At 39.9% G+C, this 17,055-nt stretch overlaps 1 protein-coding gene across 25 annotated transcripts in view; it reads right to left on the bottom strand.

The window, feature by feature from the left end:
- The window catches only part of CLASP2 (cytoplasmic linker associated protein 2), a 137,337-nt gene that overhangs the window by 79,453 nt on the left and 40,829 nt on the right, over positions 1–17,055 (bottom strand). For 23 of the 25 annotated variants that reach the window (XM_030444450.1, XM_030444458.1, XM_030444452.1 and 20 more), the window contains exon 8: positions 1,787–1,933. In XM_030444450.1, the coding sequence (XP_030300310.1) occupies positions 1,787–1,933 (147 nt within the window). Of the gene's footprint in view, positions 1–1,786; positions 1,934–15,728; positions 15,793–17,055 lie in introns of those variants that run through there. The other 2 variants (XM_030444473.1, XM_030444474.1) reach the window with 2 other exon arrangements.

The raw sequence follows: 17,055 nt of genomic DNA, 5'->3' as shown, positions 1-17,055 counted from the left end.
CAAGGCAAAACATACTTAATATAAAATACTGAGGCAAAAATTCCCCACGGTCAAGCACCTGAGCAGTCTGCACAACCACACCCTACATGCACATAGAGGCAAGCATTCAAGGAACAATTTAATCAACACTACAAAGACCAACCAAACGTTTAATCCTAAATTTTGAAAATCGACTGCAGACATGATTACAGAATAAATAAAGAGGAAAAAGAGATGTACATGTGAACATGAATCAGTATTTCCCATGTATGAAAGGAGACTATACAGCAAGGAATGACCAAAGTTCTCCGGGTTTGGCATGCATACATTTTGTCCTTGTTCCATGTGTTTTTTCATTTTAAATTTTGGCAATATAGGAAAAAGGTAAAACCAATATAATAATTTGTTTTTCTAATCTCCTTTATGCCTGATTTTTAAAATAAATTGAAAGAATCAGCAGAGTGATTCTTCTGTTCTTATTTCCATTCCCCTGTTCTCCTATTTCCACATTTTTACTGCAGAGTATGCAAAGTGAAAGACATAAAACAATTTTACATTAAACCATTTATATTTAATAAATTGTTATTAAAAGAAGCACATGCTGAAGGAAACAGGAATCCTGAGTATTCAGTTCTGGTACTATATATGCTAGTCTTGCATGCCAAAACCCCCCCACACTTCAGATTGAAGAAGATACTATTATAATTTATTTGTGTAGTAATACTAAGAGTCAATTTCAAGAGATAACTTCCTTTAGGAAGTCTTTTAGATGGTACTTTGATTCATTTTGATATCAGTTTTAAATTAATACTATGACACTGTTGATCCCACCCTACAGAAATCTTAGCATTCATTAGGAATTCCAAAGATCACATCAGCAGAACAATAAACTGACAAATCATTAGCTGTATCTTATTAATATCAGAACACTTAAGGCAGCTTGTTTGGCATGTGTATATTCTTTGCTTTGCAGTTTACATATGGGAATGTTACATCAATAGGAACATGAAAAAAAAAAAAGGCTTTTACAAAAATCCCTTACTGAAATAATCTATTATTCATAAAAAAGCAATACCTGAAGCATGGGATATTACCACTTAATTAAATATTTTTTCTGAATGTGCACATGAACCATCAAAAAAGCTGTCAATTCCTTAGCAGCAAACAGTTGCTTTTCTCAGATTACCCCCACCCTAAAAAACTGCGGATTTCCATGTTCAAACATTATAATTAGCAAGCATCATCATCATACTGCTTTGAAGTCTACCACGCAAAAAAAATCCTGGCAAGGGTTTTGGCCCTTGTCTTTTATCTTTCACAACCAATTTAACTACACTTTTGACAGTTTAAGGAGTAATAATAAAAGTCACTCAGGTGTAATATGCACCTCTGTTGTGGTATATCCTTGATCCTAACCACGTGAAACAGTGCAGACCTACAGTAAAAATTTCATCTGCACAGGCCTACTACAGAATTTCACAGTGCATTTATATATAAAATAAGTGCTGTGTGGATTCCAAAGAGGCACCCATATATTCATTTTACTAACACAACCACTATCTCCAGACCTTAATTTTATTTATAACATGAGAGGTCTTTATAAGCTAAATGCATATTCACAAAAGCAGACATGCACACACACCTTTACACATGAATAATTACATAAAACAGGGTCTCTTACTGTTTTTAGCTCTGCAAAAATACTGCAGTCATGAATTAAACATCACACTTCAAAGTTCTCCCTTTTGTGCCTGCTCTGGCAAGGTTTCTGGGAACAGTGATTAGAATCTGAATAGCTTTACATTACCTCCAACCTTGGGCCCACCAGCTGATCCTGGCTTTCTTGCACTGTTTGAAGGATTTCCTGGCTTTTTAGGTGCTGGAACCTTAAAGGCTGAAGCAGCTGATGATGGCCTATTTCCATCCACGGACTCTTCATCATCAAAGCTTTTGTCTAGAAAAGGAGACATTAAATAAAAATGCAATTATTAGAAAGGATGTAGATTTATTTCCTAATCAACTATTCTGCTTCACATTTCACAGAAATCCACAAAATGTAGACATAAAACCAAATATCACTTAGTCCCCTCTCTCTGATCTAGGAATAAAATGACAGTGAGAACTGAACAGAATTTTCTACATGCTAAGTTCTTACAAAATATTATTTTGACTTCATTGTTAACCAGTGTAAAACTGAACATAAAAAAATGACTCCTACACATTCATTCCCACAAAGGGAAAACATCTTTTCAGAGGTTGAACAATTTTGCCCATTTCTGCATATTTTTCTCAAAGGAAAGCCCTTAATATAAATTTTATCGTTCCAGTCTATCAAAGACAAACGTTTCTCCCTTTTCTTCCCTTACTCATGCATGCATTTTCTGCTACACATCCTCCCACAGTGTGTCTAACCAGCACTCCCTGTCTCCTTCCTTCCACCCAGATTTTTCAACTTACAATCACAGATCCTCTTGCAGATCAGCCGCCTCATTCCTCTGATAGCTCTTCAATCCCCTCACCCTAGGACCGACCCAGCACCTCACATGGCCACATGCAGTAAATCCTCAGTACTAATCAAAGATTCTACCAAAAACTGCTCGCAAACACCCCAGATCCACCACTGAGATTTGTGCCGGCATCTTTCTCTCCCTTCCCTGCACTGGGTGCCGCACAACCAATGAGCTGCAAGGTGACATCATCTTCTGGGAGCCACCGACAGAGGAAAAGGTGAAAATTCTCCATGCAAATAAATTCGTTCCCACACACCGGATCTGCCACTATTCCGATTCTTGATTAAAGCAAAAGCCAAAACCAAAACAAAAACAGGCAGGCAGACAATACTCTGGGGTTTGCGCTCCTCTTCCCCAGCATTTCAGGTTTGTGTATTTTTGACCAAGCAAGAAATTAAACCTCCAGTGACTCCATTGGAAGCCTCAATAGAGAATACACAGCCTTCAAAATAAGCCCCCAGCATATTCCAACAGGAGAAGGTAAAGGTTTCCCAGTCCACTCAGGGAGGGATGACTTATCTGTATGCTTGAGCATGAGCAACCTATCAGCCTATGGTTCCTATAGTAAATAAAATGGGTGAGGCCGAGACGCAGCTGCATGACAGTAATGTAAAACCAATTTCGCATATCACCTGCTCTAAAACCTGCCGTTCCTTAAAAAAAAAAAATTAATTGCCAAGCTCAAATCTCTGGAATGGTGACTGCTTACCCTTTGCTTATTCAGAACTCACTCCCACAGAAAAGGTCAACTGTGCTTAATATTACAGCCTCCCAGAGGAAGGCAGCTTTCATTTAAATGATAACGTTTTGTTCAACAGCATTTGCAGCACCACCAAATATTAGAAACACCCTGCATTTAACATGCCCGAGAGCATTGCTGCTACAGCTAGTACGTTTTTTTCTAGCGTTAGCAAAAAGCTGTAGGCTGCACTAATGAATCTACATGATTGCAGAATCAAAAAAAAAAACTAAAACCAAAAAAACCCAACCACAAGAAACATCTGGATTTATATCAACAACTTATACTAATATTATTTCCTTCTTTCCTAAGAACATTGATTTTTAAGAGAATTTTGCTAAGAATAAATGTGTTTGGATATGTAAACTCTCAGAAAGGGGGAAAAGGCATCAGGCTCCCCCCCACTAGCCGGTGTGTTGCCATGGAAACAGCACTCCCGCTCAGCGTAAGGTCTGAGGCAGAATACATTTTGATTCCTGCTGCTTTTACTCTCTGTATCTTAAACAGAACCAGACATCAAGATTTTTGAACAAGGAAAACCACAAATCCATATGCCAGATTAATGGCAACGAACTGAAGTGTAAATAGTAAAGGTTAATATCTAGGGTACCTGCAACATCTCAGTAATTTCAAAATAGCATTAAGCAGTATTTTACAGATTTTTTAACAGCTTGGAACGGATCATAGAATCATAGAATTGGCTGGGTTGGAAGGGACCTCAGAGATCATCAAGTCCAACCCTCGATCCACTACTGCTGCAGTTACCAGACCATGGCACTGAGTGCCACATCCAGTCTCTTTTTAAATATCTCCAGGGATGGAGAATCCACTACTTCCCTGGGCAGCCCATTCCAATGCCTGATCAACACTAACACATGATTGTGTTAATGTAAAAACTGGTTATCAGTTAAAACATGCTTTTCAAATAAATATCACACAGCACAATGCAACACTGGTTTCTAAAAATTGCATTAGAAGCCTTTGGAAAAGCAAACTCATTTGCAATACAATCTTAAAAATAGTAACTGAGCATTTGCTCCTGCATGAAAACCATTCTAATCAAGACAAACCTAAACAATCCCAAAACAACAGTGTACTTTGGGAACCAAAGGCTCAGAGAAATTAATTTTTTTGTTACTAAACTATTCATTAGAAAGGAACATTGAATATGGAGAATTGCAGAAGTTACTGCTCAACCTCAAAACACACAAACAGAATTTCAGACAAATGCAAAGACAAACATTCCCAGCAACTGACATCTGTGAATTTTCGGATAGCACATTAAACAACAGTCTTGATAACACCATCAAATTATTTTGCCTAGTTAAAGAACATTTTTATCATATATTTAAAAGTTAACACTGGATTAAAAACCTCCACTGTGAAGTAAGTTTCATATGGTTCCTTATTCCACATAAAACCTAGCTTTTAATTATTATTTTTTTAATGCATAATTATTTCTGAGAGACAGAACTGATTTTAACAACTGGTGGGAACTCTTAACTGGAATTCTCATGATTTAACTTAAGGTACAGTCACTAGAAGTGTCCCAAAATTATAGTTCAGCACCATACCCTTATAAAATAATGCGTGAAAATGATATATTTTAATTCTATTAAGGCTAAAATGATAATGTGGTTCAGTTTGGTTTGTTGTGGGGTTTTGTCTTTTTAAACGCTATCATGAAAAATTTGCACTATTTTTCACAGAAACCAGAGGCCTTCTCTACTTTCTTTGGCCTTTACGATTTTATACCCCTAGGCTTTAACAACATAACATCAAGTGATTTTTAGAGGAATTCCATCTTCGGAAAGATGTTTCAACAGTATTTGTGAAGATCTGAAATGCGAAGCCTGAATTTATAGCCATTAATGAAAGAAAAGCTCTATATTTGCTTCCAAGATGAAGTGCTTTCCATGTGCTCTCACTCATGCACAGCAATACACTTGTTTATATCTCTTACAGAAACTATTTCCATATACTTCAGCACACAGAGGCCCAGCTCCAGGTATACCCATTACTCCACAGGGTACAATCAAGGTGCAGTTCTGCTCTAGCCAGCTGAGGCAAATTTGATTACTACATGCCTTCATTTATCCAATGGACCAGGGCTGGAGAGAAGTCATAAAAACAGAAATGTAACTGATGCAACACTTTCTCATTCTAAAACAGCTAGGGAATTACAACTCTAGGTAATTTTAAAGGCCAAACATTTTCTTCATACGAAATCTTAGCTATGAAAATACACTGGATAGCAGAGAAAGCACTATCCAAACTATTTTGAAACAAAGATTTAGGCTACTAATAACAAGAATAAAAAGCTGTATGAACCGCTAGCAATGTACAGAACATTTTAAATGGAAAACTATTAAATAAAGACACTGAACCCGAGTTACATCTCAGAGGACTGTTCTTGTAGTTAGTATCTTAATTTTAAATCACAATGGATAAGAAGAGTTTTGGAGGTAAGCACACCCCACAGAGAAGAGCTGGCAATGTAGCATTACCAAAAGCTCCTGAAGAAACCTATAAGCAGTCAACGTTCTCACTCTGGTACATGTTTTCTTCCAGACATTCAACTTCAAAGCAGGGGGGAAAAATAAAAATAAAAATTAAGAGAATTTTTTTTTTATATTGAGAAATCTAGAAACACAAGATTCAACTTGCAAGCATTAGAAGTTTTGTCTTCAATAAAGGGAAGAGACCTGTACTGCAGAGGAGTGTTCCGCAGGTACTATGCAGCAAGTCAACCTGTATGAATTAATCTGCTATGAATTTCTACAAAACACAGTAAATCACAGAAGATAAAGTATCTACAATATCTATTAGGGCTGTAAATACCGAATTGCAGTGTTTCTCAGGAGGCTGACAATAATTTATAAGGGCATGTAGTGACAGGACATGGGGCAATGGCTTTAATTTGGTAGAGGGTAGATTTAGGTGAGACACAGGGAAGAAATTCTTCAGTGTGAGGGGTGCTGAGACACTGGAACAGGTCAACCATAGGAGCTGTGGATGCCCCTTCCCTGGAAGTGTTCAAGGCCCAGCTGGATGGGACTTGGAGCAACCAGGTCTAGGGGGAGGTGTCCCTATCCACACTGTGATGATCTTTAAGGTCCCTTCCAACCTGAACCGTTCCATGATTCTACAATATGAAAATCGAACCAGAGAACATAGTGCCTTTAATCAAACTGTTTTTAAACTGTAACTTTTGTTAAAAACATGCCCTTCCTATATCCATTTTCCTTTCAAGTACTGGCAGCAGATACTACATGTTTTTAAACTACTGCTAACAGTTCCTCTTTCACACCATTTATAATGACATGATTGCAAAATCAAGCCCAAGCACAACAATGACAAGGAGATGAACTCCTTGCATTTCCCAAGTCACTCCCACATCCTGCACCTACCAAGACTGCCACCCTCCCTTCTGTGACTTAGAAACAGAGACTGCATCAGTAACTTGGAACATCTGGGAAAGGGTCCTTAGCTCAGTTACTGATGAACTGGTGCAGCCTACAACAGTTTCTGTCAAGCATGATAATGAAGCTGCAAGCAGTACAGATGCATCAGGTTACTTGATCCTTCTTATCCATACTTCAAGCAAACGCCCCTCATCATTTAGCGAGCACTTCACCCCTTACCCATCAGGCATTCCATACAGCCCGAATTTGTTTGTCCTGACACAAAGGACCGGAATCATTTGCCTAAGCACAGTTACCTAAAACCAGTTTAGACAGTCTGGGGTACCCTGCCTGGCTGCCAGCTGACATTCCAGAAGGGCACAGATCTCTTTGGGTGTCCTGTCACAGTTCTTTGCTCTGTGTGACTGGTGTGGATACTGCAAGGCACCTCCAGTGGCATTATACACCTGTGTCTGGACAACTGGATCCCAGGTAGGATGCTTCAGTTCTACCATAAAGGCATAACTTCTGGGTGTCCTCCCTGTGTCACAGCAGGCAGAGGCATCTTGAGCAACTGGGACACAACTTCTCATTCAAAACCAGAACTCTGCTCTCCACAGTGATGAAGTGTGGTACTCCAGACATTGAGACTGTAGCAACAGAAGTAATATGAAGACACTTGCTGATGGATTTAACTTTACTTAAAGGTGCCTCTTCCCTTTCTCTTTGACGTGCTGAAGGAAGCAACTGTACCTACGATTCAGTGTCAGCAAATGGTTCTTATGTTCTGTGCAACACATTCTGATGCTCATCAGCAAAATCACAAATTACCAAAACAGCTTCCTTTTTCCACTGTAATTTCATGAGGTGGAGGGACAGGGAATAAAAAACACTAATGGCAAAAGTAGCTACAACTTGATTCAAATAGACCCCAATGTACTAAATCCAAACAAGAAGCCAAAAATACTCCTTCACATGCTCATTTCTCAGGCAGTTCCAGTGGAGTAGCGTCTTTAAAAAAGAAGAAAAAGGGCATGTTTTAAAACATGAATCTAAATGAACAGGGCAAAAAAGAAGGAAAAACTTGAAAGAAGAGAGTAGATCTCACAGAGACATTTAAAAAAAAAAAAGTATTTGGGAATGGCAAAGGCACTTACTACATTAATTACTCACATTTCTTACAGGCCTATTCTAATAATACTAAGCATTTATCTGTTTCCCTCACTAGTTTCACAAAGGAATATGTTCAGAAAATAATCTACTCAGAAAAAACATAAAATATTCCACTATTATTTTTCTGACCCCAAAGAGAAGCTAGTCTTAAAGTTCATCTTACTATTGTCTGGCTGAAAGAAAAGATTAAATACAGGTTTCAAAGCCAAACCAAGCCAAAACAAGCAACGGAGCTAATTTTGCTCCCAAGCAAAGCTTTATCCAGATTTTACTTTACAGCTTTCCTCAGACATCAGTTCAGCAGCCTTCTGAATCAAAACCTAGTCTAGAACCTAGTAGTAACAGGAGAACAATTTTATCAGAAAAGAGGAAAGAAAAAGCCCAAAATAGGTCTCCAAAATTTACAAGTGACAAGATAAAAAAATACATTCCTACTGTTACCATTCTTCAACATTTGTACTGTTACTGCTTTAGGCCCTGTTGTTTGGGCCACACTGCACAATGCTTGGTGCTGAAATGGTAACAAGTAATGTGACCTCTGGGCAAGGGGAAGGAAAAAGGTGTAGAAAGCACATGAACAAGCTTTGCAGATGGAATTAAAGACTGATAATTTCTGACAATTTAAACACATTCTAAGTTGACTTGGTAGCAGTAACACAGCAACTGATGGGAATCATTCCTCTGCTTTAGCACAAAGTAAAATACCTCTGCCTCAGCAGAGGTGTTCTGTTCTCCTATAAAATGTTAGAAGCTGAAAAGGGTAGTTAACTTCTGGAGCACTCAAGACCTCTGGTGAAGGAAGACAAGTTTTCTGTAGAAAGTATCCAAATATATAACAAATATATTTAATATGGAAATAGATTGTATTCAGAATCCACCATCCACAAATTACAATTACTAGCACTATTGATGTATTAAAGTTCAGAAATGTAAGAAAAAAGGATCATTGTTTTAATATCTGTAGCTAAGTTAATCAAATTAATCAGGAGACCTCATCACTCTCTACAACTCTCTGAAAGGAGGTTGGAGCCAGGTGGGGGTTGGTCTTTTTTGCCAGACGGCTTTCAACAAGACAAGAGGGCACGGTCTTAAGGTGTGCCAGGGGAAGTTTAGGTTGGACATCAGAAAGAATTTCTTTATGGAGAGGGTGATCAGGCATTGGAATGGGCTGCCCTGGGAAGTAGTGGATTCTCCATCCCTGGAGATATTTAAAAAGAGACTGGATGTGGCACTCAGTGCCATGGTCTAGCAACCACAACGGTGGTTCAAGGGTTGGACTCGATGATCTCTGAGGTCCCTTCCAACCCAGCCTATTCTATGATTCTATGAAATGACTGCTATACACTGAGAAGAAACTATTTGTGGCATGTCCAACACTTAATTCACACAGAAACACTTGAAGAGGTTAACGATTTGATTTTTCAAAATTATCAGTTCCATCACAGTGAAAGTAAGAGGCAGATGCAGGACTATGTTCATTCGCCTTTAACACATATCACATGAGCAGAGGGCCATGTGACACACATCATGTAATATCAATGAAAAGGTTTATACACTGAGCTTGAATTTACTGCTGGAGACTGACAGAGACAAATTTACTCCCATCATTAGAGACATTATTTTAGTAGCTAACACATTATTTTTTAGTGTGGTCAGTTTACATATAATAAACTCAATTTGTACACTGAAGTTATAAAACAGCATGGCAGATTCACAAATAAAATACATGTCCTAGAGGCAGAAAGTAAAACTCTGTTATGAACACAAAGCAGGTAAGCTGTAGAGAGATTTCTTTTTCTAAATTTACTTTAAATCCCTGTGGTTCCAGAACTAGAGAATAATATTAATCTCTGAACACAAAAACATGCATACTACAACACAGAATGAAAAGAGGAGTTAATGCTCCTTGAACTCGCTAACCAACCAATTCTCTACCTCACACATTCAGAAGTGGAGATTTAAGAAATTACATTAAATATGTCTGGTACATAGGTAGGCATTTTTGGTAGCTGCCACTTCTTTTGTGAGAACATCATTCAGTGCCAAAATAATACATACTTTCTGCTTCTCTCATTGCATATGTTGATAGACCAAAGGATTTTTACCAGGTCAACAGACAAAACAATTTGTCATGATAAAAGAATACTTCAGCAAATATAAACCTACCTAGGTACACGTGACCAAGGAACATCGTGGAGCACTTGACATTTGACCAAAGTAAAAATACCTAATTTGAAGAAACTAAGATTCTTCTCCAGGCTGTTAAGAGCTTTATTCTACAAATTCATCCCTTCTCCTGACCTTTCCTTAGGCTCCATATTTCCATAGTTTTGAGTGCTTAAAAGCGTTTCCCAGTTGAAGAGAACTTCACATCAATTTAATGCATATGAATGTGTACCATAGAAATTTTAAACCTGTAACCATGAAAATCTTGTTGCCTATACTCCACATAGCTGTGAAAGTCCTTTGAGTTTTAAATTGGAGTTACTTCTTGTAAGAATCTACAGACATGGTTGGTTTTTGAAAGGCTATTTCAAGGTGAACATACCTCCTTCCTGCTGTGCATTTGATAAAGGAGCTGGGAAAGGAAAGAATGCACAAAACCCAAAACAAAATTCTTTAAAACTAAGGTACTTTGATAAATTAAATACACAAAATGGAATTTCTGATTCATGTGAATACTACAGCAGAACCTTCCCTTCTAAGGGTATCACAGACACCTGAAATGATTCAATTATAGCTTACTTGCTTATCAGTATGTACTACAGTAAGCCTTTTTAAAAAAACAACATATAACAATAAGGAAAATCTCCTCATATTTAATAGGTAACAAAGATGGAAATTAACCCAGCAAGCCAAGTATTCAATTTGTCATGTGAGAAAGTCTTGCAACATCTGCAAGACTCTGCAAGGATCTTGCAAAAAACCCCAAAACAAAAACAAAAACAGCCAAACAAAAAACCCTGTAAAATCAGAAGTAGTCCAGAATAATCAAGGTTGATTCAAACAAATACTGATAACAAGTGAAAGACTAAAGGATTTTTTTTCTTGTATAACTTGTTCTTAAAACCAAATGAAAACAGGCTCCAAAAGCAAACAACACCATTGTATGCCAAATTAAGTGTATCAATAAATCTTCTTACTGGATTGATATTTCACCTTAAAGGGAAACAACCACCACCACATACAAGTTTGCCAGAACAGATCAAAAATTCACTGGCACTTTAAAAATGTCATTTAGAAACAGGAAGACTAAACTTACTTGGAACTACTATACCAGACTATAAAAAAATCAAGTGCAGCTATCCCTCCAAAATCCGTGCTGGTTTAAATAAAACCAAAACTGCTTTTGTCAGATGTTTGCAGCTTTCTTTTCTAAGATATGCCCCAAGTTGCATATTTCTTCCTTGAATTATTTTTAATCCACATCAGTATTGAACCTCACTGTATTCACCCATTCTCTGAGTAGAAACTGTTTTTTCATATAGCCCTCAGCTTATTTACACATTCCCTCTCTCTCCCACTCAGCTGTTTCACTGTCCCACTGTTTACTGCTGTTAGCAATGGTATGTGCACTTTATAGACAAAACGCCACTCAGAATCTTTGTTAATCACTGGGAGTAGCATATGACCTTACTGTGAAAAGAATCATAGAATCACAGAATCATATAGAATCAATGCTTGATCACTCTCTCCGTAAAGAAATTCTTTCTAATATCCAACCTAAATCTCCCCTGGCACAACTTGAGATCGTGCCCTCTTGTCTTGTTGAAAGTTGCCTGGGAAAAGAGACCAACCCCCCCCTGGCTCCAACCTCCTTTCAGGGAGTTGTAGAGAGTGATGAGGTCTCCCCTGAGCCTCCTCTTCTCCAGGCTGAACAGCCCCAGCTCTCTCAGCCTCTCCTCATAGGATATGTGCTTAAGTCCCTTCACTAGCCTGGTTGCCCTCCTTTGGACCTGCTCCAGGACCTTGATATCCTTCCTGAACTGAGGGGCCCAGAAGCTTTGCACTGGTTTGGTTCAGACCAGCAACCGAACTCCAGCTCACAGTCTCTGTCCTTCCTTTCTCAGGCACCAGGAGCAAAGCCATTTCCCAACCCAACCTGCCCCACAGCTGGTAAGGAGGGAAGAGGATAGGGGTGCGCAGCAACCATGGGGAAAGGAGCCCGGGTAGGCACAGAGTGCTCAACAAATCAGAAACCCGCAGAAGAACAGAAAAGGGAACAAGTGATGCATTTCTGTTTCCTAGAACAAGCTTCTGATACTATGGGTTTTTTTGTTGTTATTATTTCCCTCCACCCCCCCAGGAAATGGCTCTGGATGGTACAAAGCACCCGTTACATCCTGCCCAGTTTCTGGGCCAGTGTATCAATTACTTCATTACCATCATTCACACCACTCTGTTGGTCTAAAAAAAGCCTCCTACCACACAAAAGCAAAACCAGAAATACACATCAGAAATATATGTATTACCATGATCTATGTCTTTAAAAACAAAACAAGTTAAACAAATGTCACTATAGGCTCCATGCCTTTAACACATCCCATTTATTTTTTTTCCAGTCAAAAGTAAAATATTAAAGCTCTACAGAACCCCCAGTTTACAGAAACTACTAATCAGATTACAGACTTAAGAAGACAGCCTTCTCACAGAAAAACATCAGGGAATGAAAGATAATTGTTCTTGTGCTCAAGGACCACTAACATTAACTAAGTATTTTGAAAGAAAAAAAACCCCATAATTTGATATGCATTTCTAGTTACACATAAGAATAATTCTTACTCATAAACCAGTTATATATGCTTTATCATCTGAAATCTGACACGTTCTTGGGAGTCATAAAGCATCATTCCATTGTATGCCACTTCAATAAAAATCCACTAATAAATAAAGCTGTAGATTTACTCATTCATTATATAATTCAAAATAGCATACTTAGTATGTACTAGTACAAAAAATGCGTGTGCCAGATACGTCCTCATACATCCTACAAAGCTGATTATATCCTTTTATGAAGACCACAAATACCTGATGTCTAGTACTGCAGCATATCCAGAACATCTCAAGAAAACCTACGTTTATTCTTCCCTTCATGGCCCCTCACAGTTCTATACAGGAGATTTCACCACTCTTCCGATTTAATTACCTTGTTCAACTGGGAGCAACATAGTCCCTTCCCATGAAACAACAAAGTATCATGGCACTGACTGGCAGCAAGGTGAGAAAACACTGATGGAGGTAACTGAATCACAAACCAGGAGAAGAACCTACTCAGGGATGTGCTTCTCTGCAACTCCGTTGGCGACCTCCTAAACACCCTAAGCTGGTTAGCATCGGATAAGGGCAGAAAGGCATTATCCTCTCCAAGGAACAAGAAAAGCAGAGCTAGGAAAGATGGTTCCTGACTGATATTCCTCAGCAGCCTTGGAACACAACTTGTGGGTCAAACAGAAGCCTACATCCACACAAGTATGTGAAGTGCCTTTAAGACTGAGATGCTGCCTGCTTTCCCTCTGGCAGGCATTCAGAACAGCAGAAGTAACAGTCCAACTGGTGGCTGAGCCACAAACTCAGTACTATATTTTTTCCTCCCCCTCTACATTCTGCCCAGAAAAGACTAGAGAGCTTGAGACAGTTAACATGGGGGCAAACAGAAAATCTGGCTCTTCCCTTTAATCTTTACTTGAGAAACCAGATTAAGATTCAACAGTTAAGCACCATGTTTTATTTACATCTCTGCCTGTGCTCAAGAAAACTGAAGGGAAAAAAAAAAAAAGGCCAGAAGGTTACAATAACCCAGTACCTTGCGTTCAAGTTAAAATTTTGAAATTACCACCTCTGTATAGGGCTTCCAAACATCCTCTGTGCATTTGTAAGGCATCTGTGAGCAAATGAAGTAAAATACATTAAAAATTCTGTCTCTGAGGTATCTGCACAACGCTTTACAGAAAATCAGCATGGTCTCACAAACAGTAAGTCAAACAGACATACATATTAGCCCCAACAAAGTGATATTTTGTCAAGGGAAAACATTTCTCAAAGGCTACAGAATCACTAACCTTAAACCAATATTCGGGGAATACACAAGATATTTGCAAAACTAATCACAACGGCAAAACCCACATTTAAATTCAGGAAAAAGATCAAAAAGGTTTCTAAGGTTTTGTTTTCCCTAGCAGCTTCATAACATGACATCAGAAAACTGAATTCCTTGTAAATGTGGTAAGCAGTAGTTTTAAGAGACCAACAGCTACATAATCATCCTACATACTGTTAATTGTATCTGGCATTACTGCTCAAAGCTCCTACACAGAATGTCAGCTGACTGCCTCAACAGTACTTTGTTCTCAGTGCCTTTATTAATGACGAATTAAATGATACAGAAGAGAGCTCCACAACCTCCCTCACTTTATAAGCCTCAACCCTTACCGAACCACAAAAATCCTATGGCTTTGCCTAGGGAATACAGTTATTTCTTAACATCCTACAGCTTGCATCCTTTATCTCCAAGTTACCACAGTCCATGTTTTACACCATGGAGAACTGCCTTGCTTCACAGGAGGGAAACAAAAGATGAAGGAAAACATTCCTAGAAAAACATCTCAACAAAAAAGAGCTAACTACATGTTCAGTTCAAAGACCTCAACTTCCCTTCTATCTTGCAGATGACAAACAAAACCACAAGCATCAGAGAAGAAGCTCAGTTTTTTTTAACTATACAGTCCATGCTTAACTTCAGTGTTTTGGTCACATTGATTGCCTGTTTCAGACTGAAACGTATAAAAAAAAAAAATAGGTAAAAAACCATACATTTCAGGACACCTTAAGAAAAGGTCACTCTCAGGGCTCTTACTACAGATGTTTAAGAAAATTCACTTGAAAGACTCATTTTAATCTAAGTACATGGCTTAAGACCATCTTTCTTACTGTTACTTAAAACTACACAGAACCACTGTAAAAGCACAGACCTCCTACGACATTCCTAAACTTACTGCAAGGTAAATGAACGCTTCTCAACTTTCTCTGAAAATAATAATGCATGTAAAGCTATCAAATTATTAAGCTCAAAGAACCTGGCTGTCGCACGAAACCAAGAGATGTCATGAAGATAAAACATATGTCCAGTATTTACCCAGAACACCACGATATCGTCTGTATGGCTTTACTGACCTACTTTCCACGGGTTTGTGTAACAATACACTATGCAGTGAAGGAAACACAGTAACATCCTATGTCTTTATTCAATATATGTGCAACGCAAGGCACTTCTTCTGTGGCTACACTTAACCGCTACAGATACAGTCATTTGTTTATACACTTTGTTTATAGAGAGCGGTATAGTGAATTCAGTCACATCTTTTACAGAGCTGGATAACGCAACCAACAACGAGACAAGAGGGCAAACAGAGCGCCAAGGGAAAAACGCAGCGTGGAAACCGCCTGCGATGTAAATAATAAAGATTGGGGAGCATCCCAGAACCCCAGGCGTGATTAACGTCTGAAAAAAACCCAGGACTGGGGCCGCAGGGCTCGGTGACCCCGGCACCCTCCAGACGCACGAACCGCCCGAGAGCGCCGGACCCCGGCGGCGGCGGCTAAGGACATCAGGATAAGATGTCAGCCTGACACACAGGAGACTTAACACGCTTAATACCGTCAAACCTTGCTTTGCCGGGCGGGAGAAGAGAAGCGGAGCCCGGCACCCCGCCTTTCCCCTCACGGGCGCCGGGCATCGCTCTGCCCCGGCGGGCCGCCCCATCCCTCAGCGCCCCCTGACCCACCTGCGCGCATCCATAAATCCCCGCTCCCCGGGCGACCCCACGGGGCTGCACCCCCCTTTCCCAAGGGCTCCCACCCCGCACACGCCGCCGAGGAGGGGTTGGGGTGGGGGGGCAGCGCCGGTGCCCGTAGGATCGCACTCACCGTCCCCTACAGCCATCATACCGCGGCGGTGCCGCCGGAGGGCAGGCGCAGCGGCTCCCGGCTCCCTGCCGCAACACCCGGCACCGCCGCCCCGCTTCAAAATAGCAGTCCCGCCTCGCGCGGGAAACACCAACTCCCGCCACGGCGCCCGACACCGCCCCCGGACCCACGGGGACTTTTACGCTGCGCTCCTCCCCCCCACGCCCGCCCACGCCGCGGTCACGTGCCCCGCGGCGTTTCCCGCCCCCTCCTCCCCCCCCTCGGTTCCGTTCCCTCCCGATCCCCCGCGGCCCTTCCGCCCCCGCGGACCCTGCCGGACCGCCCGGGGATGGAGGGGATGGGAGGGGACGGGACACACCGCACCCCTCCGGGGATGTTTCCCCCAGCTCTACCCCGCGGAAAACTGTAGCAAGGCCCTGCTGGTTTCTTTATTTATTTGTTTGCAAATAAATAAAGTAAAAATAGAAATTAAAAAAAAACCAACAATAAAATTCTAAAAATTTAAAATAAAAATCAAAATTAATAAAATAATTAAAATTATTTAAATTTAAAAATTAGATATGAAAACATAAATTAAAATAATAAAATAAGACTTGAAATTTAAACTAAACTAAATAAAAATAGAAAATAAAACTAAATAAAAATAATAAATAAAAGTTAAATAAAAATAAATAAAAATAAATAAAAATAAAATAAAATCAAGAACACTGGAAGCAGAAGATACGAAGTCTCTGACAAGACTTTCTGGAAATCCCCTTCAAACTTTAAGAGAATCAGCTTCTTAAAGCACGCCTGCAACAGGTGATGGAGAGCAATTTTGTGGTGATGTGGACATTAATAATGAAAACCTACCCCAGAGCTGAGCTGCTGTTTGAGGTTTATCCTTAAGTCAAAGCTCTGAGTGACACACTGAGGAACGAACCCAGTCCCATCGCCTGACACACAAAGAACCCAACATCAAACTCCCCATCGATTTCCTCCCGCGTAAGGAGGAGTTTAAAACACTGAGGGACACAAATCCAACAGAGGGAGCTGGGCAGCCCTTGCCAACCGAGCTCTGCAGGAGCCAGATCCTCAGAGGAACGATCCAAAAACTCATGGAAGTTCCTCAGAAACACCGTGGAACCATCAGCCTGCTCGAGACCTTCTAAAGAGGTTTAACCTGAACATCCCGCTTCCCTCATCAGAGTTTTCCTACTTGAAACTGTAAACCAGCAATAATAGCAGGTGAAATTTAAAGGAAGGTGGCTCCATTCCAACCGTTTGCATTGAGTAAGTAGAAGAAAGAGGAATAAGAAAAGAAAAAAACCTATAAAACCCTATAAAA

Source organism: Calypte anna, chromosome 2 (genome assembly GCF_003957555.1).
Source record: "Calypte anna isolate BGI_N300 chromosome 2, bCalAnn1_v1.p, whole genome shotgun sequence".
In the NCBI taxonomy this organism is placed as follows: domain Eukaryota; kingdom Metazoa; phylum Chordata; class Aves; order Apodiformes; family Trochilidae; genus Calypte; species Calypte anna.
This window is presented reverse-complemented; position numbering and strand designations above follow the sequence as displayed.